We start from the raw sequence: 27265 nt of genomic DNA, 5'->3' as shown, positions 1-27265 counted from the left end.
GGTTATTAGATTCTATTATATCCACATAATTCAGTCCTTAATGAATGTTCACTCTTAGAAAGTTTCTCCAGACCTGGAATCTAAGCATGTTCTTTCTGTATGCCCTTTATCTAGTGCTGGGGTATGAGAGTATTCTCCATAAATATCCAGCTTTAATTTTTTAATATTGTAAGTACCATTAAAAGAGTTAATGCATGTGAAGAGCTTAGCCTAATACTTGACATAAAGGAACCACTCATGCCTTTTGCTCTTTTTGTGGAGATTATTTATGGAATTGAATGAATTTAGATGGCAGTATATGATGCATTTACATATAATCTTCCTTCATTGATACTTGAAAACATGTCATGAGACAGAGATGGCAAGAATTGTTATATCCACCATATATATAGGGACTGACTATCTCAGAAGTTAGGAGGCCTGCAAAAATTCATATAACCACTTAGATGACACTTACTAGGACTTGACCCAGGTTTTCTGACTCTGTCTGTGCATTTATATTCTAATTTTGTTCTAAACAGTTTTACCTTTTAAAATATAAGCTCTATAAATATTAACTGCCCATTAGCCATAATTGTAAATGTATCTCAATAGAAGCTTACAATTTACATGAATAATATTATTAATAGAAATAGTAACAGTACACAGATTATTTCCTTCTTTGCCTGTTCTCTATATTTGCCAAAAAAGTAAATAAACCAAAAGCAAAGAGGCAAAATATAAATTGGCATTTCATTGGTAGTCCCATTGTTTAGGACAAGGAGACCATAGCTAGGGTAGCAGGCTCCAAGTTGGTAGCTATACATGCAAGTTGTCATTGAATATAAACCTTATACACCATTTCTTAGATATTGGCTATACTTTAAACTCATGGAAACTTAAAGAACCTTTCTATTCTTCCATTGAGACTGGTAATTGACACTTTCCCATCTTAATAACCAGTGCCTGTCACTCTGATCTTTCCATGTTTTTCTCCATTTTGGCTATTTCTTTTCTGTGCCTAATTTTAGTGCTAAAGTCGCTGTAAGGTATAATTTTATAACCTTCAGTTATTACCTAGCTAATAGATTGTTTAAAAGTAGGTTGTTTGAAAGCTTAGGCAAATTAATGTGTCTTGCTTTCTACTGGTTTAGCTTCATGGCATGTTAATGCTAAAGTTGATGTTTGGGTTGTTGGTCTTGGGATGTTGATGACCTTTATCTCATTTCAAAACTTTATAATTATAAAAGGAACAGTTTTAAAAAGGTGTTGATGAGCCCAGTTTGTCACTGAACACCTTGGATCCCAGCACTCAGGAGTCAGGTGGATCTCTGTGTTTGAGGCCAGGCTGGTCTACAGAGCAAGTTCTAGGGTTGCATAGAGAGACCCTGTATCAAAAAAAGTTAATATAAACATAATGAAAAGTTACATGTTATGAAATAGCTCTAGTAATTTAGATTACTATCTAGTTAAGATATTACAAATTAAGATTCTATCAAAATCATACTTTTTATTTATTTTCTGTTCCTTCCTGCCAACTAGAATAGAAAGAACTCATTTAGTATCTTTCCTGGGGGAAGCACTTCTTAGTTCTCCCAGGGTAGAGTATAATGAACCATTCTTATGCTTCTAATTGATAAATATCTTGAAGCTGTGTCTAAGACATTCCCTTTCAGTTGTGTTATTATCCAATCCTTCCTTTTCTTTTTCTCTTTTCTTCCTTTCCTTTTCTTTTTTTTTCATTTTTTTGTGATAGGGTTTCTTCACCCTCAAGTATTTTCTTTAGTTTTTAGATTTATTTTATGTATAAACATGTTTTGCCTGCATGCATGTATGTATGTATGTATGTGCACTGTGTACTTGGCCAGGTGCCCGAGGAAGTGAGAAGCAGGTGTCAGAGCTGGAGTGACAGAAAGTTCTGAGCCACATGTGGGTGCTTCCACTTGATTATTTCTTTCCGTGACTTATTGCACTGGCGGATCCGGAGAAAAATGTTGAGTAGAAATTTGTAGCATGTACATACTGTGTCTTCTTGATTTTAAAGGAAAGCTGTTGTTAGCTATGACATTATGGGACTTCTCAGTTGGGTTTTTTGTTTATAATTTTTTTTCCTTGTTCAATTCTTTTTTACTTTAAATTTTGTATTCTTTTTACCTATCAACCACAATTCCCCCTTTCCTCCCTTCCCCTGGCCTACCCATTTTCTCAATCCCCCATCCACTCCTCAGAGAGGGTAATGCCTCGCATGAGGAGTAAACTAAGCTTGGCATATCTAGTTCAGGCAGAACCAAGTTCTTCACCCCTTCATCAAGGCTGAGCAAGATATCCCACCATAGGGAATAGGCTCCAGAAATACCAATTCATGCACTGGATAGATCCTGGTTCCACTGCCAGGGTCCCCACAAAAGACCAAGTCCCACAACTGTCACTCACATTCAGAGGGCCTAGTTAGGTAATGTGCAAGCTCCCCAGCTGTCAGTCCAGAGTCAGTGAGCTCCCACTAACTTCGGTCAGCTGTCCCTGTGGGTTTCCCCATAATGATCTTGACCCCCCCCACCCTTACTCATATAATCCCTCTTCCCTTGTCAGTCGGACCCAGTAGAGCTTGGCCCAGTGTTTGACTGTAGATCTTTGCATCTGCTTCCATAAGTTACTGGATGAAGGTTCAGTGCTGACAATTAGGGTAATGACCAGTCAGATTACAGGAGAAAGCCAGTGCAGGCACCCTCTCCACTATTGCTAGTAGTCTTATTTGGGGCTATCCTTATGTGTTCCTGGGAATTTTCCTAGCACCAGGTTTCTCCCTAATCCTATAATAGCTACCTCTATCAAGATGCTTCTTTTATTGCTTTCTCTATCTACCCCTTCTCCAACTCAACCATCTCATTCTCTCATGTCTATTTATCTATTTCCCTTTCCTAGGGTCATCTATGCATGTCCCTCTTAGGGTCCTCCTTGATACCTAGCTTTTCTGGGGCTGTGGATTATAGCCTGGTTATCCTTTGCTTTACATCTGATATCCACTTAGGAGTGAGTACATACCATGTTTGTCTTTCTGAGTCTGAGTTACCTCACTCAGGATGATTTTTTTTTAGTTTCATTCATTTGCCTGCAAATTTCATGATGTCATTGTTTTTTTTTTTTAACCACTGAATGATACTCTGTTGTATAAATGTACCACATTTTTAAATCCATTCTTAGGTTTGGGTCATCTAGGTTGTTTTCGGATTCTATTACGAATAATGCTGCTATGAACATAATTGAGCAAATGTCTTTGTAGTATAATTGAGCATCCTTTGGGTATATGCTCAAGTGTGGTATTGCTGGATCTTGAGGTAGATTGATTCCCAATTTTCTAAGAAATTGCTCATTAAGATTTTAGTAATTTGTTTTATTCCTTAATCCCAACTCGATATTGGGCTTTCCCCATGCTTTCTTATAACTGTTAAGACGATCTTTCTTTCCAAGTCTATTAATATGACAACTTTTTTAAAAATTAGATTTTCATTGCTAAGGCTACTTTTACTTGGAGAGATTGGCCATACTATACTGCTTTTTACGTTGTTAAATTTGGCATGTTATGACTTATTTGTATATTTATGATCTTAATGAATTTGTTTTTATTCTTTCTTTATGAGTCATTGTCTCTCTGTGTAGTTTAAGCTTACCTCAAACTCACAATTCTCTGACCTCAACTTCCTGGGCATGAATATTAGGATTACAGTCATGTACCACCATAATGGGCATGTCTTGATGGATTTTAATGTTATATTTTTTTAGTTACATTTGTCTGGTTTGAGTGTTAAGGTAATGACTGGGGCTGGATAAGGTACTACATACCTGTATACTATCAAACAGGAAATAGAGGCTAGAGAATTATGAGTTCAAGGCCAACCTCACTCACATAAGTAGTTGGAGACTACTTGTACTCCATGATACACTTTCACAGAAAAAAAAAAAACAGTAAAGAGAAAAACTGACAAACCAAATAACACTGCTATAGATAGCATGTATAAAATTCAAGAAGGCTATAGATAGCATGTATAAAATCCAGGAATTCGTACCTGACACTGTACCCTAACATGGAGATATTTAGTCACAAAACTCAAGTTTTGACTCATGTATTATGCAACTCTGCTTTTAGAATAGAAAAAAAATATTTTATATTCTCATTCAATTGATGCCTGTGTCACAAAATGACTCACATTATCCCTGCTAATAGTCCCTGCTCTTAAATCTGTTTTGTCTGACACTATGTTTATGCCAGCTGTATTTTAGTTTTTGTCAACTCAGTATATTTTACCATCTTCTTACTTCTTATTTTATAAATTGGAACATACAGTGAAAGTGATTTTTACTTGGATATAATCCAAGTATGTGCATTGCAAATATGTCATTTCACTTAATCATCATAATTATGAAATGGAATTATTACGTGACTCCAACTTACTTCTTATTACCTTTGGTATATCCTCCTAAATCTTGGGAACTACAATCTATTTTCAGTCACATTATTTCTGTTATTTTGAAAAAAAAAACTCCAAAGTATCATGTAACCTATAAGATACTGAGATTAGTTTCTTTTACATAGTCCAGTCTTTTAGATCCATTCACTTTGCCGTTTATGTTTAGTTTGCCCCCTTTTAATTGTTGAACAGTGTTTCACAGTGTGACTCTGTGGTGTTTCTTGGCTATACTGCACGTTGACCATCTTCCCAATACTTTCCACTCACCAGGGCTCTAATACCATACCATACATCACAGTTACTTTTTTACTTTTTTTATTTTTTGGTTTTTTGAGACAGGGTTTCTCTGTAGCTTTGGTGTCTGTCCTGGAACTTACTCTGTAGAACAGGCTGGCCTCGAACTCACAGAGATCCGCCTGCCTCTGCCTCCTAAGTGCTGGGAATAAAGGCGTGCGCCACCACCGCCCGGCTCAGAGTTGTTTTCTGCATGATGGTATTATATTTTATTTGGATCTAATGCTCTCCAGCCAGCTTTTAAAGTAATTTATTTTTGATTTTTCTATATTAGAATTTGATAACATCAACTTATTCTTTCCTCTTATACAATAATTTTGAAAATTGTTAGGTTGAGTTAATTTGTGTCTGTCTTTTAGGGTATTTATATATATGCCTCTTTGTAATATTTGAAAAATTGATTCATTGGTTAATTTCAAGAAGATAAAAACCTTTTAGTGGCTTTTTGTTCCTAAAGAATATAGAAGAAATAGAAAAAATATGTAGGGGGAGTTATAGAAGGGGGAAGAGTAAATATTCAGGTCCTGAGAACAAACAAGTTCTTACATCAGAACCAAGGCCCAGAAGAAATGAAGTAGTAGAGATGTAAGATAGGTGCTAACACTGAAAGGTGAAATTAAATTAATGGAAGGAGTTTTAAGGACATGCTTAAAGTTAACTAGAAGCTAAGCACGGTCCATAAAACAGAACTCTCTATGTGGAGAGCAGTGGGCAACATAAGTTCATAGAAATAATAGAAAAGGAGTACAAAGTTGTGGGAGAAGATTAATTTTATAAAGAAAGGACACACTTTGTGCAGGATCTCTACGATGATTATTCTAAAGTTGAGTGGAGGAAAGGTTGGTGAGAAAACTGGTCAAGTGGTAAGAGGAGACTGTAAGATGCCAACCCGTATTTGACACGTCTACAAGGGCAACCCCTAAGCCAAAGGCTCAGGGGAAATCACAGAAGAGAAGGTGGGGAGATTGTAAGAGCTGGAAAACCAACTGGAAAGTCTGCTTTAAAATAATGTCTCCTATATAGGACATGAAAACTGCAACCATAAAATCTCAACAATATAGTTGCCTAAACATGACCTGCGTAATGACATCAGCTGACATTTCAGTGTAGATGGGGAATTCTCTCAAGGCCACACCACTAGATGAAGAACTACAAACCATCAGTGGCTGTTGGGAGAGAGAATGAGTCTTCTCTGAGGACAAGCCCTCTGATAAATTATCCACTCCTGAGTGGTACAGCCCTGAACACAAAAACTGCTCTAAAATGGATTCAATGGGGGGGGGGGGTTGTGAAGAAGAGATCAGTAATTTCAGAGAGAGTCAGTGGGAAGAAAACAGGAGGAATTGGTAAACAAGATGTAAATACGGTACTTGCATATGAAATTCTCAAATAAAAAAAAATAAGTGTGAGAATGAGAACAAAAAGTAGATATATTGATGGCAGATTCAAATCTCCCTCATGACACCAAATTACTGAGAAAGGGTTGACTTTTTCCATGATAGTGTAAATAGATTCAAAATGATTTACTTTGTGATAAGGATAAAGTCTCTTGATCCCTTTGCTGAGCTGAGCCAAACTGTCCATATGTGAAGGAATGAGCCATCTGTCCACAGGAAGTTCTTCACTGCATCAATTGTAATTGCTGTGCTGTCGCCACATGAGATAGTATACAACCTCTAAGAATGAAGTTTGTCTTTGCACATTGAGATACAAGGCTATTCATTGCTATGTAGACATGTGCCAGTACACCTGCGCTTTTCCGTATGGATTTTGACTTTTAAAAAAGTATATATCTATAATTTTTAACGTCAAGTTTATTTGTGGATGAAAGGGAAAACAAGCTAAGCCATTGGATCCAACCTTTTATTCCTAAACACTGGGCTTAATTCCATTTTTACTCTCATGTTCAACCTTTACACTCTTTGAGAAGCAAGCACTGTCAGCACATTCCATTTCCTTCTTAGGAGAAGCTAAGCTTCTAGTTCCTAATTAATATGACAAAAGGCTAATGTTTTCCCCACCATGATGACATGACTTTAAAGTACTAATTGACAGCTTCTGAGTGAAATGGAGTTTTGTGAATATCCTAACTTGAACACTTACTACAAAGTATATGCCAAAGCACTCAATTCAATTCAAAGGTTCTGGGCCTGAACAGTGCTAGCCAAGGGCATCTCCTTATCTCAGATGATTGACAGTCTTACCCCTACTGAAGTGTGCTCATTCAGTACTTATGCATACTTACATAATTTTTAAAGTACCTCCCATAAACTTACTGAGCTTTTTACACCTTACATGAGTAATAAGGAACAGTCTTAAATATTGAGAACACTTTCTCCAAGTTGACATTGCTTTGGCTAGATGCATTGTTCCTCATTTACATCTGCTTTTCTGACTAAGAGAGGCAAGGGATGAATTACAGAGCTAGGGTGTGGAGTATTTGTGTTTTCAAAGGAAGGAGGACATTTATGAGCAGTTTCATAATTATGAACAATCCATGCCATTCATTGGCGGAGATGCACAAATATAATACACAACCCTGTCCTAAAGTATGTGTATAATGTGTAACTATTTTTTTTCTCCCTAGAGGGGCAGTAGTTGGATCAGATAATCTCGTTGCCATTTTAGTTCTACTAAACCACATATTTACTTTTAAAAGCAATCTTAAAATTATGATGGGGAGTTTAGATTGTGGTTTGTATTATAGTTATGTGTAGAATCTTTTCAGAATTGCATTCTTAGTAAATTATACCTTTCGCTTCTTAAGTCTGTGAAACATGACTTTATTTTACGTTTTAAGATCGTTAAAATACAAAGGGAACAGCATAATCCTTTATATTGGCTCTTATTGTGTTTATTATAATCTGAGAAAGTGGTCTGTGTTAGTTTCGACCACCCCTGATTTGTTTTATAAATGAATGTTTCTATGAAACTACAGATTGAGTCTTGCCAAATTCTTCCTTTTTGCCTGGCTATTAAATTCTGAATAGTTCCCCATTAGATGCTTGCTGTGACCTTTTCCCATTTTAATAAAGCAAATTATATAATTCCTCTTGTAAAACATGCTGTGTGGTACACATACATCGTTCCATCTGTCCATTGTACTCTTCGAAGCATTTCATTCTCCTAAGAGTAGACAAGCCTGAACTCCTTGTTTGAGGTTCAGAAGAAGGAGTTAATCAATAGGTACTTTTCTCACTGGGACTTGTCTCTCCTCTCCCCTGCAGGAGCTAGCCTGTTCATCCTCTGCTAATCCTTTAAGCCCTTGGAGACAATTAAGCCTCCTGTTGGGACTCCTTACACTCCTTTTTATCAAAGATAATTAAATCTCTGACTTGAAAGATAATTGGCCAAACAGCAGCAGCACTAAGCTGAATATTGGAATATTTAAAGCTAAAGCGTTAATTCTCAAAGAGGGTAAAGAATTCAGGTGATAGAATGAATTCCAGTCTTGCACTTGATACAGATAGATACCCTCTCCTGTATGTCTCAAGGAGGGAAAAGCCATCAAAATGCAAAAGATTCTCTTAAAGTCCTGTTGCAGTACTATCTATGTAATTATGGGAAGGGCTTTATTTTACATATGGGGAAAACAAGTTTAAATGATCTTTTTTTTTTCTTCGAGCAGGGGAAATAGATAGATAGATAAATTCACATATTTCCCTTCGTTGTTCTTAATGTAAATTAGCCTTAATATTCTATTTTTCGTGCTGTGAAATGTATACACACATCAACAAAGCAGTTTTGATTCTTTCTGAGCACTCCTTTGGCTCTGTTTTCCAAATACACTGGCCCTATGAGCGCAAACAGAAGCTTAGCACACAGGGATTGTGATGTTCTTTTCCCCCTTGATTCCTGGCTCAATTTATGTGCTTGTTATAGGGTTTTGACCAGCTTCGCCTTGATGGACTGCTTTGTGACGTGACCCTGATGCCAGGTGATACAGATGATGCCTACCCTGTGCACAGAGTCATGATGGCATCTGCAAGTGACTACTTCAAAGCTATGTTCACAGGTAGGTTGCCTTTTGACACCCTGCATTCACTTTAAGACATCAGAAGAAAGCCTTGTCTAATTATTTTATTGTTATTATTTCTAACCTCAAATCCAGTATTTAGCTCTGCGTCATTGAAAAAATATTTTCAAAAAAAAAAAAAATCTTCACCAGTCTGTGTGGTTGTTTGCTGCTGCTCTGGCAAGGGAAATTGAAGCGTGTTTTGTACCATCCCTTGCACTTCATAGCCTTTCTTTCTTTAATATCAGAGACTCTGTGCTCCTATAATGTGGCCTTTAATCCATCAAAAGTGACAGGAAGTGACAGGAGACCATTTTAAAGGACTGTATTATATATGATCTCCATCAGTATAGACAGAATTTCCTTCAAGTGCTCTTTGAACTGTGAAAACGTGCAAATACCCAACTGTGGCATGGAGGCGTACTTGGAGTAAGACTTTCCCTTGCTTTTTTTTTTTAATTTTTTCTGGAGTTAGGGAAGAGGAGCTGGCAGGGTGTGTGAGCAAGCCTCAGTCTGTAGCTGGGCATCCTCATTCACAGGGTTCCTTCGGGGACTGGAGAGGATCCCTCCCCAGTCAGTATACAGGGAAACCATACTGCAGACTGGCTGGTGCGTGAGGATGCAGGGGTGGCGGGGTGAAGGTAAGGGGGTGGGGGGATAGGGGGCGGCACTTTGTTTTGGCCAGCCCCTTCTCTCCTTTGGGAGCTCAAGGAGCATAGATCCCTTGCTTTTACTGCATCTAATTAGCAATAGAAGTGAGTTTGACTTGGGTTACCTACCTTCATTGAATTGACTGTCTTAGCAATAGATGTGAGTTTGACCGGAGACCCACCTTCATTGAATTGACTGTCTTAGCAATAGAAGTGAGTTTGACTGGAGACCCACCTTCACTGAACTGACTGTCTTTTCATTTAAGGTGGAATGAAAGAACAAGAATTAATGTGCATCAAGCTTCATGGCGTGAGCAAAGTGGGTCTAAGGAAAATTATTGACTTCATCTATACTGCGAAACTCTCTCTCAACATAGACACCCTTCAAGACACGCTGGAAGCTGCCAGCTTTCTTCAGATTCTACCAGTTTTGGACTTCTGTAAAGTGTTCCTCATATCAGGGGTAAGATGTTTTCAAATCTTCTTTTTCCTGTGGTAGATGCTCATAGAGAGTTCGAGAAAGGCTCCTAAAGTCAATTCTATAGACACGTGAAACTTGTGAGAAGAAGAAGCTGTCATATAACATGTGGTGTGGGAGTAAATGGAAAATAAAACAGGTGAATTTTTTTTAAACAGGTGAATTTTACAAAGTAGGATTACTTAAGAGAAGGCTTCCATATGATCAAATGATGTGTAATACTAATACATTTGAAAATATAACTTGTTTTATAATTTTGTATACTTTAATTTTGGTTTATTCATTTCAGTGATTTTATGTAACATTTGACTTACTTTTACACAGTAGTCTTTTATAGAATTAAATTGGAAAATAATCTGAGCTTCTAGAATTCTATTGAAACTAGCTTTACATTTTTTCTTCTTTGATTCTTGATCTTAAGAACTAGCAGTTAAGTGCTAACTTTCGCAAAGATGTGACTCTTGACTCCTTAGAACATATCACACTGTGTAGTGGTTAGCTTTTTTTTCTAATCAACTAATAACTTAACTAGTAACTTAACAGTCACTGTGATCCTACAGATATTTTATTCTAGTCAAGGAAACTTAAACATTTCCTGGCTTACACAGACATGACAAGATTTCTCCAGTTCCTGGAGCCTGCTTTTGTCATTAAAATTATACTGATAATAAAATTTTATTTATTTTCTAATTCATTATTTGATAGATAATATATTTTCCTATAATTGGTTTTAACTAATGTCACCTTAATATTGGTAAATTGCTCTTAGGCCTTTTAGAAATTTTGAACAAGAAATCTTCCTTAAAACACTAAGTTTGGGGAAAATATTTACCTAATTATTTTATTAATAAGGTGCTTCTTATCTGTCAACAGATGAATCAATAATCAATGATATAAGTACACAAGGGAATGATGGAAAGAAAGCTTTTCTATCATTCACAGTTACAAGGATAAGTCTGGACTATAGTATATTAAGTGACATAAGCCACACATAGGAAAAAGAATACTACCTGTTCACACTCACATGTGGAAGCTAGAAAAGTGGATCTCACAGAAGCAGGCAAAGAGTGATTACCAGACCCTGGGGACTGTAGGACTAAAGGAAGTTTAGGGAGAAATTGGTTAGTAGATGCAGAAATAGAGTTCCATAGGCATATTCTGGTGTTCTACAACAGCACATTGGAGTGACTATTTCTAATAATGTTTAATATATCAACATAATTATAAAAGAATATTATAACTGTCTTTACAATGAAGAAATGATGAATAATTAAGATAAATGATACTAATTACTCTATTGCGTAAGATATATGTGTTGAAACATCATATTGTACCAGCAAATTTAAATAAGCAATATATGTGTTAATTCAAAATAAGATAAACAATTAAGCATATTAAACAAAAACATTTCGATAAGACAGTCAATGCCCATTTAATTATACTATTAAAATCTGCTTTTTAAAATATATTTCTTTCTATCACAGAGTACTGAAATGAGTGTCATAATTACTTGTAAAATTGAAGCTAATTGTTATTTTAAAGATTTCATGGCTGTGTGGTGCTATATTATTGACTCTTAGCACTGCTGTGCAGTAGTCTAAATGAAGTTTATTAGTCTCTCATGTTACTAAATTTGGTCTCAAGTTTCATTTCAATCCTGCTATGCAAAGCCCATACTCTTAGCAACTAGTTTTCCTCTGTTTGTTTTGTCACCAACAGCATGTGACAACTTCAAATAAACTGTGGATGTATTGAATATATTTTCATAATGTCACAAGTTCAAGAATTAATTTAGTAGTAACCCTTAAAGCTTATGTTGACAGACTCTCTACCATTGCTTTCCTCTGAGCTTAACAGCTCATCTTGAAACAAACTAGGGAAAGCGCTATGATTTCATTAGAAATAGTGATTATCAAGAAGCATAGTTGACCTGTTATCTAATAGAAGTTTGGCATATATAACTTCACATATTATGATCAATCACTTTACTTGAAAGAAGACTAAATTGAGAGAGAGAGAGAATTTATGTATATTTTTATATATACATACATTTTTTTGAGACACAGTCTCACTATGTAGGTCTAACTGGCCTAGAACTCTCTGTGTGAATCTGTCCTAACACTCAATAGAGGCCTCTCCCTTCTAAATGTTGGGATTAAAAGCATGAACCACCACGCCCAACAGTAAACAGTATTATCTATCTATCATCTATCTGTCTGTCTGTCTGTCTATCTATCTATCTATCTATCTATCTATCTATCTATCTATCTATCCATCCATCCATCCATCAATCCATCCATTTGTTTTTTTGAGACAGGGTCCTTCTGAGTAGCTTTGGCTGCTCTGGAACTCACTTTGTAGACCAGGCCAGCCTTGAACTCATTATTTGCCTAATGCCTCCCCAGTGCTGGTATTAAGGGTGTGTGCCACCAATGCCCAACTAAACCAACTGTATTTAGTGTTAATATATTTCTATCAGAATAGTGCAGAAGAACGTTTCAAGATTACTCTATTTAAAAACCATCTTATTTAAAGACGGGATGATAGTGGTTTTATATGTTTACACCTTTCCAGCAATTCATAAGTTGTTTCTTTAATTGCTTGAAATGCTTTCTACAACTAAGGCTTTTAGCCTTGAGGTGCCTTCATTACCACAAACAGTTAATATTGTCTTCAGGATTATATTCTTTGCTCTTAGTATCTTTAGCAGAGACCCTGCACCATATCCAGTGAGGGGGCTTGATAGGAGCGATGTTTCCTTGTGTTACGCTCCATTCTTCTGCCTCTGCATTGCAGATATCCTCTTCTGCGACCTTCTAGGAGATTCATCTTTTTTAGAACATCATTCTACTTTGTTTATGCTTCATCTTGCTTACTGAGAATGTGGCTGTGTTCTTTTATGGTGGCAATCTCCTCTCTCATGGTCTTTGAATTACTTTTTAGAAAACTGGTAGATGCTTAGTGCCAGGATCGTCTTTTCTTCTGATGCTTTGTTTCTTAGTTAAACTACTCTTCCTTCACCTTTGAGCTCTTTCTCCCTTCCTTCTCAGCAAGGGAAACTGAAAAAGGCACTACATACCTTTTCTACTTAGAACTTTAAGTCTCAACATATTATGACTATTTCACATAGGAGGACTTTTTTTTTTTTAAGATTTATTATGTATACAACATTACTTCCATGTATGCCTGCAGGCCAGAAGAGGGCACCAGATCTCATTATAGATGGCTGTGAGCCACCATGTGGTTGCTGGGAATTGAACTCAGGACCTCTGGAAGAGCAGTCAGTGCTCTTAACCTCTGAGCCATCTCTCTAGCCTAGGAGGACTTGTTTTTTAGTTATTCCCTGAGCTAAATTATTATGAGTAATTTCTTAAGATGATCTTATATCTTAAAAACTGTGCTGAAAACAAATGATTTGGAGGAAATAGACTTCATGTTTTTAATGACACACTGAAATATTAGCTCAAATAACTGAAGTGTCAATTGAGTTGGAACCTTGAAAAAGAAACATTGCTTTTAATTCTTAACCATGTGTGTGGATGAAGAACAGTGGCTAGTAAAATGTGAATTGGCAAAATTAGATCCAGAAAGAATTTATGTAGTAGTTTTGAATGATAGCTTTACATATGATAGCAAAGTCATTTTTTCATGTTTGTTAGGAATTCCACTTCTGTGTAACAGAGCCTGAGGCTCAGTAGAAGAAAGTCAGCCTTCTGTCCAACTTCATTTTCATTTATAATGATGGCTTTTCCCTTGGGCTAATAATTAGTATTTTATTTTATTGGTTTTTCGAAAGGAGGTTTCTCTGTAGCTTTGGAGCCTGTCCTGAAACTAGCTCCTGTAATTAGACTGGCCTCGAACTCACAGAGGTCTGCCTGCCTCTGCCTCCCGAGTGCTGGAATTAAAGGCATGTGCCACCACTGCCCAGCTAGTATTATCTTTTATAGGATCCAGCATTTTTGTTAGTGCTGTATCATTTTCTTAGTTGTCATTGGAAAGAGAACTATGAAATGAACACAGAATACTGATGATTAAAGCTGTTAATCAGATTAGATAAACTTATTTATAAAATTAAAAAAATACTTTCACATGTTATGGATGTAATGATTTTAGTTGCATACTTGAAAAAATTACATTAGGGCTTTTAAGTCTACATCCTGTGCCAGATCTCTGGCACCTTCACTTTCTCTGGAGTCCTTTTCTCTTCTTCAATAAACTCTATTTCTATCACTGAAAAATAAAAGTAAGTGGCTGGAGAGATGGCTCAGTGGTTCAGAGCCCCAGCTGCTCTTCCAGACAAGTCAGGTTTGGGTCTCAGCACCACATGGTGGCTCACAAGCACCTGTAACTCCAGTCCCAGGGGCTCTGCTGCCCTCTTCTTTTTTTTTCTTTTTCTTTTTTATTTATTTATTAAAAATGTCCACCTCCTCTCCTCCCATTTCTCTCCCACTCCCCCGACTCCCCCTCCTCCCCCTTCTACAGTCCTAAGAGCAGTCAGGGTTCCCTGCCCTGTGGGAAGTCCAAGGTCCTCCCCTCCATCCAAGTCTAGGAAGGTGAGCATCCAAATAGACTAGGCTCCCACAAGGCCAGTCCATGCAGTAGAATCAAGACTCGGTGCCATTGTCCTTGGCTTCTCAGTCAGCCCTCATGCTGCCCTCTTCTAACCTCAGCAGGACCCAGGCGTGCATTCAGTGCATATACATAGATTCAGGCAGAACACACACATACACACACAATTAATGAGAAAAAGATAAATTATATTACTTTTTTTGTCCCTATGACATTACAACATTATGATATTTGGTAGCCATTCCCCAGTTTACAAACTGACTTAAATCAAGATTTTCATTCATTATTTTTTCAGTTTGAAGTATTTGTCATCTACTGTTTTCCCTGAAAAATGATTATTATGAAGAATAGCAGGCTTGTCCAAAAAAACAAATTAATTTAATATTAGGTTACTGAAATAGCATACTTGGAAATGAAAAAAATTACAACATATATATATATATATATACACACACACACATATGTGTGTGCATATATGTTATACTATTTTATTATATACATTATATTATATGCCACATATGTTAAGTATTATATTAAGAATAAGCAATATACAATAAATAAGAGAAAAATTGTTTTCTTTATTTTACATAAGCATACTAAGTACAGTATTTCTAAATTTTAACTTCTATATATAAATGGACAGATATTTGTCTTTTTTGGTTTGTTTCACTTTGCACGATAGCCTCCAATATCATCCATTTTCCTGAAAATGACATATTTCATTTTACCATGCTTTATCTGTTCATCTGTTATTGTACATCCAGGCTGATTCCCTGCCATGGCTATTGTGCATGCCGTTGTAAAACATGGATGAACATACGTCTCTGTGCTAAGTGACATAGATTGCCTTGGGTATATACCTGGGATTGGCATTGCGAGGTCATGTGGTAGAAAGCTCTACCTTTAGTTTTTGAAGAGCTTCTACACTGACTTCTGGAGTGGTGGGGCTAGTTAGTGTACATCCATCCCCACCAATAGTGTGTGAGTTCCTAACCAACATCTGTTGTCATTTGTTTTCCTGATGATTGTGCTATGCTGTTTGGGGTGAGAAATAATCTCAGGTAGTTTTGTTACTGAACTTGGAGGTCACAACTTGTGCCCAAAGCCAAGTCTGCCCACAGGTGCATAATAGTCATTTTAAAGGGAAAGCAGAAAAAGGAGATTTATTCAATGTAGCCGAATTGAGCAAGGAGCAAGGAGATACATCAAGTCCCTCCACCATTTTGGGGTCTGAAGGTGGGATTAAAGTTTAAATAGAGTACACATTTAAGTAGTCCCAATTGACCCCGCCCACCTTTAAGCCAAGGTTTTCATTCCTGCTGCGGTCTCCTACTGTAAGGTGGTCTGGCAAGTTGTTGAAAATGTGGAAAATTTCTTTTCTAGAGATAAATTTCCCTCTGGCTGGCCTTTCTTTTCTCCCAGCATGAAATTCCGTAGGAAATTTCAATGACTTTGGTGTCCGTTGTCCAGTAATCTGGTAGCTTGAGAGACACAAGTGTCTCTTTGGAGCATCCTGATTTCTCCTGGCCTCTTACGGTTTGATTTTCATTTTCCCCATGGCTAAGAATGTTGAATGTTGTTTGATACATTTATTGATCATGGCTAAGAATGTTGAACATTGCTTGATATATTTATTGATCCTCGGGTCTTTTGTCTACAACTGGATTGGTTCTCTTAATAGTTTTACGTGTATCTTTATTATCCCTTTGTTCTTATCCAAAAGTTCTTTAACTTGTGTCTTGTGTCTTGCAAGGGAAACCTGGCAGGAAATGAATTTTACATCTTCTGTTCCCCTATTAGCTTCTTCAATTACATATGCTTCCATTTTCCAAGTTGGTTGAACTTGCCTTTGGGTTGTTTTTTTAACAGACTAGAAAGCACCAATAAGAATTTCAGATATGGAATGGGTTTTGTTGAAGAAGCTGAAGTGATAGAATTGGTGTTTATAAAGGACTTACTAATAAATTTGCTTAGAAAACATAAGTCACACAAGTGGAATTTCACTAAAGGAGCACTGCCTCCAGAGCACCCCAGAGATAAGTTAGCATGCTTACTGGGCCTATTTGGGTTACACAAAATTTAGGGTGCTAGGGTGAAAATGTTTACTCATCAGGATTGAGCAGCCATTAGGCTCTGATTCTCATAACAAAGGAGACAACCCTGACTTAAAACCAGCCACCAGTCACTGATCCCATACCAAAGAAGGGGCAGCTGGGAATGGGAGGCAGGTCTGCCATTAATCCCCTGTGCTCTTATCAGGAAAATGTAATTCTGCCAGGTGCCCCAGTAACAAACTATTTGAAAAAGAACAACACCAGCATAGTTAAAATAATTCTGGCAATATGCAGTATCATTGCTGTGTACATCTCCCATCTGCGTCAGTGGCCAGACTTCCAGTCTCCTGTCTCTGTTTTTAAATTGTTTGAAATGTAAGCTGGGGTCGGGACCCGAAAGAGATTTAAGGATGACAGCAGCATATAGAAAATGCATCAACCGAAGGTGGATCTTTTGGGTGTCGACTCTTATTTGGGCATTAGCTAAAGAGCTTTACTTCATTTCCGCCTGGCTCTAGAAAAATTCCCGCTAAGACCCTAAGCAATAGAGGAGAGGGTGCCTGAACTGGCCTTACCTATAGTCAAACTGGTGAATCTTAAATATCACCATAGAACTTTAGTCCAGCAACTGATAGAAGCAGAGGCAGAGACCTGCAGCAGAGCACTGGGCTGAGCTCCCAAAATCCATTTGAAGAGTGGGAGGAGTGAGAATATGAGCAAAGAGGTCAAGACTATGATGGGAACACCCACTGAGACAGTTTTTCTTTTCTTTTTTTTTAATTAATTAATTTATTTATTAAAGATTTCTGCCTCCTCCCCACCACCGCCTCCCATTTCCCTCCCCTTCCCCCGATCAAGTCCCCCTCCCTCATCAGCTCTAAGAGCAATCAGGGTTCCCTGCCCTGTGGGAAGTCCAAGGACCACCCACCTCCATCCAGGTCTAGTAAGATGAGCATCCAAACTGCCTAGGCTCCCCCAAAGCCAGTACCCAATCAGGAGACAGTTTTTCTGAGCTAAGGGGAGCTCACCAACTGTAGCCAGACAGGGAAGGAATCAGCATAGGTCCAAATTAGACCCTCTGAATGTGGGTGACAGTTGTATGGCTGGGGCAGATTGAGGGGCCACTGGCATTGGCACCAGAATTTATCCTTACTGCTTATAGTGGCTCTTTGGGAACCCATTCTCTTTGGATGGATAACTTCCTCAGCCTGGGTATAGTAGGGAGGGCCTTGGACCTTTCACAAAGCAATGTGCCTTACCCTCTCTGAGGAGTGGATGGGGGGAAGGTTCTGGGGTAGGTGGAGAGATTTCAACTCTTATCCCTATATTCTGCACATATTTGATAAAAATTATTTCTTAATACATGTTTCCCCTGTGTCCCACTTATAATGAATAAGTTTCTAGGAATTTTCTGTCCTAACAGAAAATTGTGTTATTGCGTCTTGAAATATTTGTAATACTGATTTTACTGGGTCTTTACATTGCTGTGTGCCCGTAGTGTGGTGCCTGTTGTATAGAGGCTGTAGAAAATAGTCCTTTGATAAAGATGATGACAATTCAAAAATTTGTAAAAATTTCTCTGGCATTATTTCAGGTAGGAACTATTTGTATTGATTAGGTTTTCTGCTCAAGTCTTTTCCAGTCCTTTGGGATACCGATATCTAGAAGGCATTCTCTCAGTGCCCTAAGGAAGAGGTACATTTCCTTTCTCCTGTCATTTTAGTAATGTTTTTTTCTCATTGGGTATTATTGAAGATGGAGGGGGCAGTAGACAAAGAATTAAATGTCCTAATCTTGTTTCTGTTTCTTCTTCTTCTTCTTTCTCCTCCTCCTCCTCCTCCTCCTCCTCCTCCTCCTCCTCCTCCTCCTCCTCCTCCTCCTCCTCCTCCTCCTCCTCCTCCTTTTTCTTCATGAGATAAGGTGTCATTCTGTAGCCCATGGCAATCCTCCTGCTAGTCCACAGAGACCCATGTAATAGGATTATAGTTGGACACCAGCATCCTAGACTCTATTAAACATTTATGTAGCTTGTTTTTTTCGTCTCTATTGTTGAACTATTTTACCTTCTATTTAAATTCTTTCATTTTTATTTTGTTTTTGGGGAGATAGGGAATCTCATCTTGTAGCTCAAGTTCGCCATGAGCTTGTGAGCCACTTCTCCTTCCCAAATGCTAGGCACATACCACCACGCTTGCCACATGCTCTAATTTTAGATTTAATTGAGTAACTAATTGCTGGTGGTATTGTTTTAACATCTTAAATACCCATTTTTTGTTGTTTTTACTAGTGGTCATATCAATAATGATAGAAATCTTCATTTTTGAGAATTTTGTTCTATCATTACTTTTCATTTTTGCTTATCCCTACTGGTAAATAGTTGCAAAAGCACAAATTACCTTAATTTCTTACTTGCCTTAGGAAGCAGATTCATCACTTTAAACAGTAATGCCTTCCACCTAGTACCATTTGGATAGTCAAATATGGAACACTACTCTACTCAATGCTATTTAAGGTTTTTATGACACATCAGCCTTCCACTTCTACAGTAGTGTTAAAATATATTGTATATTAGAAATCAAAGGTATTGGTACATTGTTAAACTGTGCATTTCTAGAGCACCAGGATTAATTTGCATTGTTTTGTGTTGGTTTATTTTAAATATATAACTACCAAATAAAATAAACAATTAGACATGATGATGAATTTTATTTATTTTTTTCTTTTTTTTCCATTTTTTTTTATTGAGAAAAGGAGAAAAAAAAACAAGTTTCCAACTCCTCCCAGCCTCCCATTTCCCTCCCCCTCCTCCCACCCTTCTCCCCCTCCCCCCACTCCTCTCCCCATCCCTCTCCAGTCCAAAGAGCAGTCAGGGTTCCCTGCCCTGTGGTAAGTCCTAGGTCCTCCCCTCTCCATCCATTTCTAGGAAGGTGAACATCCAAACTGGCTAGGCTCCCACAAAGCCAGCACATTATGTAGGTTCAAAACCCCGTGCCATTGTCCTTGGCTTCTCATCAGCCCTCATTGTTCGCCATGCTCAGAGAGTCCAGTTTTATCCCATGCTTTTTCAGTCACAGTCCAGCTTTCCTTGGTGAGCTCCCAATAGATCAGCTCCACTGTCTCAGTGGGTGGGTGCACCCCTCGTGGTCCCGACTTCTTTGCTCATGTTCTCCCTCCTTCTGCTCCTCATTGGGACCTTGGGAGCTCAGTCCACATGATGATGAATTTTAAACCAATCAGTTTTCTTCGGGCAAACATTACCATCAGCTCTCTGCCCACTGCCAAGCCTTCCAGGCTGGAAGGCCATGCTCACATAGAAGACCCTGGTAAAACCCAAGCTTCTGTTAAACCCCACAAGCCACAAAAAGATTCCTGGAAAGAAGACAGGTGGCCACGGGTGAAACAAAAGATGAGAAAAAGTGGAGTGAGATTTATCAGTGTGAATTGTATACATATAATAAATTGGCTACACAACTGATTTTAATTTAATTAAGTTAACTAAACAAAATCGAACAAATAACTTGACTATAATTGAGTAACACGGTTTTCCTAAAATTTCTACCTAGCAGTAATTTCATCAGCATTTGGGAGAAGGAAACTTTTTTGAGGAAGAAAAACTTCATTATTTTGGACATAGTCAATGTGAAATGTTTCTTAGGTTAATTAATCAGTTTCGCTTAGTAAACTTTTTGCTGAATCAAGTGAAGGTTGTTTGGACCTTCTTCACATCTTTATTCACTTCAATGAGAATCTTTATTTGCTTCTCTATGGACTTGACAAAACACTCTTCCTCTGAAACAAGACTTTCTGTGATCAATGTAGCTGTCTAGAAAGCAGCCATATCTTTAATTTTCCTATTGGATTCCTAGGTTAACTTGGATAACTGTGTTGAAGTTGGACGCATTGCCAACACCTACCATCTGACAGAAGTGGATAAATATGTCAACAGCTTCGTCTTGAAGAATTTTTCCGCATTGCTGAGCACCGGGGAGTTCCTGAAACTCCCCTTTGAGCGTCTTTCCTTTGTGCTTTCCAGCAACAGCCTTAAGCATTGCTCTGAGCTAGAGCTCTTCAAAGCTACCTGTCGCTGGCTTCGCCTGGAAGAGCCCAGAATGGACTGTGCCCCTAAGTTGATGAAGAGCATCCGATTTCCGCTGATGACACCACAGGAGCTCCTTAATTACGTGCAAACGGTAGATTTCATGAGAACTGATAATACTTGTGTCAACTTGCTTCTGGAAGCCAGCAATTACCAAATGATGCCGTTTATGCAGCCGGTTATGCAGTCAGACAGGACTGCCATTCGGTCTGACACCACTCATTTGGTTACACTCGGCGGAGTCCTGAGACAGCAGCTGGTTGTCAGTAAGGAATTGCGCATGTATGATGAAAAGACCCAGGAGTGGAAATCTCTAGCCCCCATGGATGCCCCAAGATACCAGCATGGCATTGCTGTCATTGGCAATTTTCTCTATGTCGTTGGCGGGCAGAGCAATTACGACACAAAAGGAAAAACGGCTGTCGATACGGTGTTTAGATTTGATCCTCGCTACAACAAATGGATACAAGTTGCATCTTTAAATGAGAAGCGCACCTTCTTCCACCTCAGTGCTCTCAAAGGATTTCTGTACGCAGTTGGAGGGCGAAACGCTGCTGGAGAATTGCGTAAGTCTGCCTACTTATTGTTTTTAAATTTCTTTTTTTAATTGATTTTTATTGAGCTCTACATTTTTTTCTCTGCTCCCCTCCCTGCCTTTCCCCTCTCCCCTTCAGTCCTCCCCCAAGGTTCCCATGCTCCCAAGTTTACTCAGGAGATCTTGTCTTTTTCTACTTATACATAGAATACATTTTTTTTTAACCCAGAAATTAGTTTTAGGTCACAAAATAAACAGTTCTAGAAATTTAAAGACAAAAATATACCCAGGGTTGCATTTGTAAACTATTTTTTTCTACGAAAATATCAGATATCGTCTATATATCTTATTTCAGCACATACTGTTGGCCAAGGTCAAAATTATCTCTAATACGTAGTTTGCTATATTGCAACAACTGTAACACACATACAGACACACACACACACACAAACACACAGAGTTTTCATATTGAAAGGTCAATTGGAATGTATATTCAATAAATTTATATTCTAATAGCACCTAGGCAGAAGTTTGGCCTAATTCTTCATTCTCCACCTTTAAAAGCCATAAGCTATGGCACTTACTAGGTCAAGTTCCTTTACTGAGGCCTGGCTCTTATTTCTTCATTTCTACAATTGATACCTAGTAGAGGTCACATAGTAAGATGATGTTCTTCCCAGAGTAAATATGAACAGTTCATTTAGAATTAGGTGAAATTGATTAACTTTGATAATTAAGGTCTGTGACCGCTAGTTTCCATTGTACACTTCTTCTGTCTTCCTAACTTCACATTGGTTACGAGTCTATTTTAACAGAAATATTTTGGCTAAATAAATTAATCCCGTAAGGTATATTTTTCTTACTTTGTATTCAATGTGAATAATACAATTTTTCCTATAGTGAATGCCAGGGACACCACATTTTCTCTCTGTCAGCACTGTTATTGTTTAATTTCTTTTATTTTCTAACAATATATATTTTTTAAAGTGTCTACAAAGAGTTTTTGTTGGTTTAAAGTTGTTTGGTGGGTTTTATTTGTTAGTTGTTGTTGCTGCTGCCCCAGTGTGGGATCTTGAACTCAAGAGTATTGTGTATGGTAGCCAAGCACTGTACTACTGTGAGGTAGAGTCCTTGAGGTATCCCAAGCTCCATATTGTCTGTCATGGCTTTAAATACTTACCAGAATCTTTTTTCCTAATATTGTAAGAAATAAAAGAGACTTTCGTAGTCTATAGAGTAAGCTATTTATTGGAGAGAACAACTACTCTCACTTCTGTACTGTCCTATGTATTGAGCACTTTCGTATTAGTGACATGGCCTTAATGTTACCGAGCTTTTTGCTCTGATTTCTCTCTTTTCAAGTTATGATAGTTTTCATAGGACCAAGCTCTATAGATTTGGGAGGGCCTAGATAGCATGATTATTAACTGTGCTGGTTTCCCAATTTATTTCATGCCCTTAGTATAGAGCTGTCACGTCAGGTCTCCGTAGTTTAACCACACACCTTATCTTCATTGTAGTGTTGTAAGTTTATGCGATCTGAAAATGTCTGGACAGTACAAGTGCTGATTTTGTGATTTATTGGAAAAGTAACTACGATAGAGATAGTCTTCAAGAGGTGACAGAACTCTAGATAGCTAACCGTGGCAATTTGTGGTCATTTTGAAAAGTCTATTTGCAGACGAGATGGGTCCATTTTTTAGTACTTTCTTGATAATGTGATCATTCCTATGAATTTGCGGCCACTTCATTTTCATTGCATTGCCCCTAATATTAATTAGAAGTATTCTTCTTCTGGGAATTATACTCTGTAAGCCAAGGTGTATCATTATATAAAACTAAGACACTAGAAGCTTCCTTTTTGTCATGCATCCTGCGTTCTGTTTCTCTTATGTTGTGCCTGGATAGTAACAAGAAATAAGTGAATGTATTGGGCAAATGGCATATGAATAGACTACCTTGAACATGCTCTGTACCTCTAATTAGAGAAGGTTGCATTTATGTATTTATAAATACGTATATAGACACACACACATATACGAACAGTTAAAGAGCTAAAGGCCATGAATTTGAAAGCAAGATGGGGTGAATGGAATAGGTTAGAAGGAAGACATGGGAGAAAAAAGATGTAATTATATTTGCTTTAAAAATGATTTTGAAAATAGGCCTGTTGGTGTTGCTAGACTATGATGAGGCTGAATGACACGTACTTGAAGTCTTTGCTCTTGAGATGCTGAGGAAGGATGATCCAGAGGTCAAGACCAAACTAGATCACATAGTGAGACCCTTTCTCTTTCTTTGTTTTCAAAACAGGGTTTCTTTGTGTAGCTTTGGAGCCTGTCGTGGACCTCTCTTTTGTAGAGCAGGGTGGCTTTGAACTCACAGAGATTTGCCTGCCTCTGCCTTCCAAGTGCTGGGTGCACCACCACACCTGGCTGAGACCCTGTCTTTAAAAAAGTTTCATAAAGCTTAACCTAAGGATAGATAACTACTTTAAAACATATTATATTGTATTATCTACTTGAGATGCTATAGATTAATTTTAGTTTTATTTCACAAATTGCAATTTTTACAACTGTTTGTCTGGTTACAATACAGGTATTAACCTGCCTTCTTACAAGACTGCTCTAGTTGTAATTTAAGATCTCTCCCTTAGCTGGGCATAGTAGTGGGTGGCTTCAATCCCAGGCAAAGCCAGGTAGATATTTATGAGTTCGAGGCTAGCTTGATCTACAGAGAGAATTCTAGGATACAGAGAAAGGACAGACAGGACAGACAGACAGGGAGGAGTAAACAGAACAAAATGCTGGTAGGAAGAGGAAGTGAGCTCAGAGACTCCACAGCTCTGCTCTCCGGAGCAGACGCCTCAGAGAGAGACGCCATGCCCTGCTCCCGGGATGAAGCTCCAACCCAGGATGGACTAGGCTAGAATCTCCCCGGTAAGCGCACCTTGGGGTGCTACACACAGATGATTAGAAATGGGCTAAATTAATATGTGAGAATTAGCCTAGAAGAGAATGGGCCAAGCAGTGTTTAAATGAATACAGTTTGTGTGTTGTTATTTCGGGCATAAGCTAGCCGAGCGGGTGGCTGGGGTGCTGGGGTGCTGGGGAAGAGGCCCCGCCGCCCCTAATACTACAGTTATACATCATAACCTCAGACCACTGAAGTAGAGTTTCTAGTTTAGGGGTCAGGACACTTCTGTCCAGTCCCGGAAACACTATTTATAGCTTAGCTTTGTGGGATATCAATTAGTCACAACTAATGAGCGTCACTCTTGTAGAGCAAAGCACCTGTAGACAATTTATAACCAAATATTTGAGCCTCGGTTCCAATAAAACTTTGTTTATGACCACCAAAATTGTAATTTCATATCATTTTCATGTTTCAAAATAATCCTTTGGTTCATTTTTCCAATCCTTTAAAATATCTATCCGTCTGTCTGTTTATCTAGATATCTATGTTTTTTAAGATAGGGTTTCTCATTATAGCCTTGGCTGTCCTGGAACTAGGTCTGTAGACCAGGCTAGCCTTGAACTCACAGAGATCCACCTGCCTCTGCCTCCCGAGTTCTGGGATTAAAGGCGTGCATCACCACCACCCAGCTCCCAACCTTTAAAACATTTTAAAGTCATTTATATTGCTGCATTGTAGGCCATACAGAGATGGGCAGGGATTGAATTTTGCTGACAACTACCTTGCATTCCCCGGGTGCTTATGGTTGTAACCATTACTTTATGGTTCAAGCCCCTTGCCTTCTGCTAACTCTGCCGTCCTCCGCTTGTCAGTCTTAGGGTAGTATCTGTATTTACTTATTGCACAAAAGTGGAAGACAAAAACGAGGACAATGTACATCAGATTTTGAATCAGCTGCATTTTATTTTCATAATGAACACTGATTGATTTTCCTAATAAAAACAGTTGCACACAGAAGAACTTTAAAGTTTGATAGTAAAGCTAAGGGAATTTAAATATATAAAGGAAATTGATGGCTCAGCTGGAAAAAAAAAGGAAGTTTCGGGTTGATGGGCAGTTACCCAGTTACTGAGATGAATTCCCATCATGCAGTGAGAGGCTCCTGAATGAGAAACTATGGATGGATTCTTACAACCCCTATTAGAAAAATGCAATTAACTTACGGACAGAGGAACAGCATTATCTCATCATGTAAGAGAATATTAACAACCACAGATTAGCTATTTAATTTCTAACACTACCATAAAAAGAATAAGAGAAAATAACAGAAACTGCATCAAGACAGGTAGAATTAGATATCGGAGAGGGTGGTTATGATGGAGAAGCTTCAAAGTTCAAGGAAAAAGTGTTGCATTAAGAGAAGTATATAGCTACTCGGGAGAAGGTGATACCTGGAAGTCTTTTTTAAATCCCCTGCTTGTCTGTAAGATTAGATGGCTTTCTCATAGAAATCTGTCCATTTATTACTTTTCTAATGTTGCATGGTGCACAATCCATTAAGTTCCCTTGTGTATGCGTGAGAGGGTCAGAAAGCTGGGAGAGAACAGTGTACACTCAGTGTGTTTGCTTGCCCAGGTGACAGTCCCTGTGAAATTAGTTTTTCATATTTTGATGTTTCTTCCTGTGTACTATGTCAAAATAGGTACTCAGAGTTGATTGGTTATTCCTTGTTTGTGATTTTTTTCCTTTTCTGTATTTTTAGAGCAAAGAAATTTAAGAAATGTCAAATTAAAAAGTTACAAACAAATGGCAGAAAAGAATCCTTAGTGATTTTTACAGTTCTATGATGTGTTAAATATTATATTGTATAGTCTAATATAGCATGTTTCATATGAACATAGTCTCAAAAATTATAAAAGCCCCTCTGAGGTCTCTCATTGATTTATGCATTTTCAGAAATTAGTATATTATTACCCTACTAAAAAGGAAAAAACTTGAGATAAAAATCATTGTATCTCTTTTTCTTAACAGCTACAGTAGAATGTTACAATCCAAGAACAAATGAATGGACCTATGTTGCCAAAATGAACGAACCTCACTATGGCCATGCTGGAACCGTGTATGGAGGAGTCATGTATATTTCAGGTAGATAATTACACAACATAATACTATCTATACTTTTAACTATATGATCTCTCCATATAGTGCCAGTAACAATAACAATTCTTAGAAAATACTAGGCAAAAGATAATTAATATTTTAGGAGTAATTTTGTGTGTACATTTGCATGTAAATGCTTTGAGCATTCTGAACACTTATAAGCTAACAGCAAACCAATTCAGCTATACACGTATAATTTATAAGAAACTGGAAAGCATTTAGACTTGCCAGTTCATTTTTTTTAAAGCCTCAATACTTTGTATTCTAGTAAACATCAATCATTCTTTGTTAATATGTAGTAATTTGTTTTCCTTAATATTTGCTTAAGTCATGTTAGGAAATATTTCATTATGTAATATATAAGCCCTGTTGTGCATAAAACATGCATAATACTCTGTTTTAGTGTAACCCATCACACACACATACAAACATATATATGTATATACATGTACATATATATCACATAAACACACAATATTCCCTTAGTATTATAATGGAGTTCTACTGTGGTGCCATTATATGCAGAGATATAGTTCTATAAAAATGCTAAAATGGCCCAAGTTTGTTCAGAATTCAATTGATAACTTTCATTCTCAAATGGTTTGTGCCTGAATTGGCCTTCTATAGAATTCAGAAGTATGTCTTAACCTAATGATCACCTTTGATACTGACATTTAAGTTTTTAGACAATTTTATTTATCTTCCCCTTTTCTCTTTCTCTCTCTCTCCCTTCCTTCCTTTCTTCCTTTCTTTCTTCCTTCTCTCCCTCCCTCCCTTCCTTTATTTTTCTTTTCTTTTTTCTTTCTTTCTTCCCTAGTTCAGTCTGCCTCTGACAGCCTGCTCCCCCAGGGAAGCAGTTATGTTCTTAGAAGAACAAAATTGTTAAGGGGATGATAAGTCACAGAGCACTGCATTGTGATGTCTGTAATCAAAAGGGGTTAGTGAAAGGCCTGTAGCATTTGATCAGCAGGTTTCCAGGGTTCAATTCACGAGTGACCATGGAGCGAGCATCTTCTATCGACAGAGTCATAAAGGAGATCATATTGCATGACC

The 27265-nt window shown here is 37.7% G+C and overlaps 1 protein-coding gene across 8 annotated transcripts in view; it reads left to right on the top strand.

Moving 5' to 3' along the window:
• LOC121441694 (kelch-like protein 13) overlaps positions 1 to 27265 on the top strand; it is a 198742-nt gene that overhangs the window by 168801 nt on the left and 2676 nt on the right. For all 8 annotated transcript variants that reach the window (XM_041642925.1, XM_041642921.1, XM_041642926.1 and 5 more), the window contains 4 exons: positions 8622 to 8754; positions 9671 to 9867; positions 20372 to 21167; positions 26084 to 26197. In XM_041642925.1, coding sequence (XP_041498859.1) covers positions 8622 to 8754; positions 9671 to 9867; positions 20372 to 21167; positions 26084 to 26197 — 1240 coding nt within the window. The remainder of the gene's footprint in view (positions 1 to 8621; positions 8755 to 9670; positions 9868 to 20371; positions 21168 to 26083; positions 26198 to 27265) is intronic.

The sequence above is a fragment of the Microtus oregoni genome, unplaced genomic scaffold (assembly GCF_018167655.1).
Source record: "Microtus oregoni isolate MIOR12 unplaced genomic scaffold, Mior012 000080F_ref0000499, whole genome shotgun sequence".
NCBI lineage: Eukaryota > Metazoa > Chordata > Mammalia > Rodentia > Cricetidae > Microtus > Microtus oregoni.
Note: the sequence above shows the minus strand (reverse complement) of the source record. Positions and strands in the feature narration are given on the sequence as shown.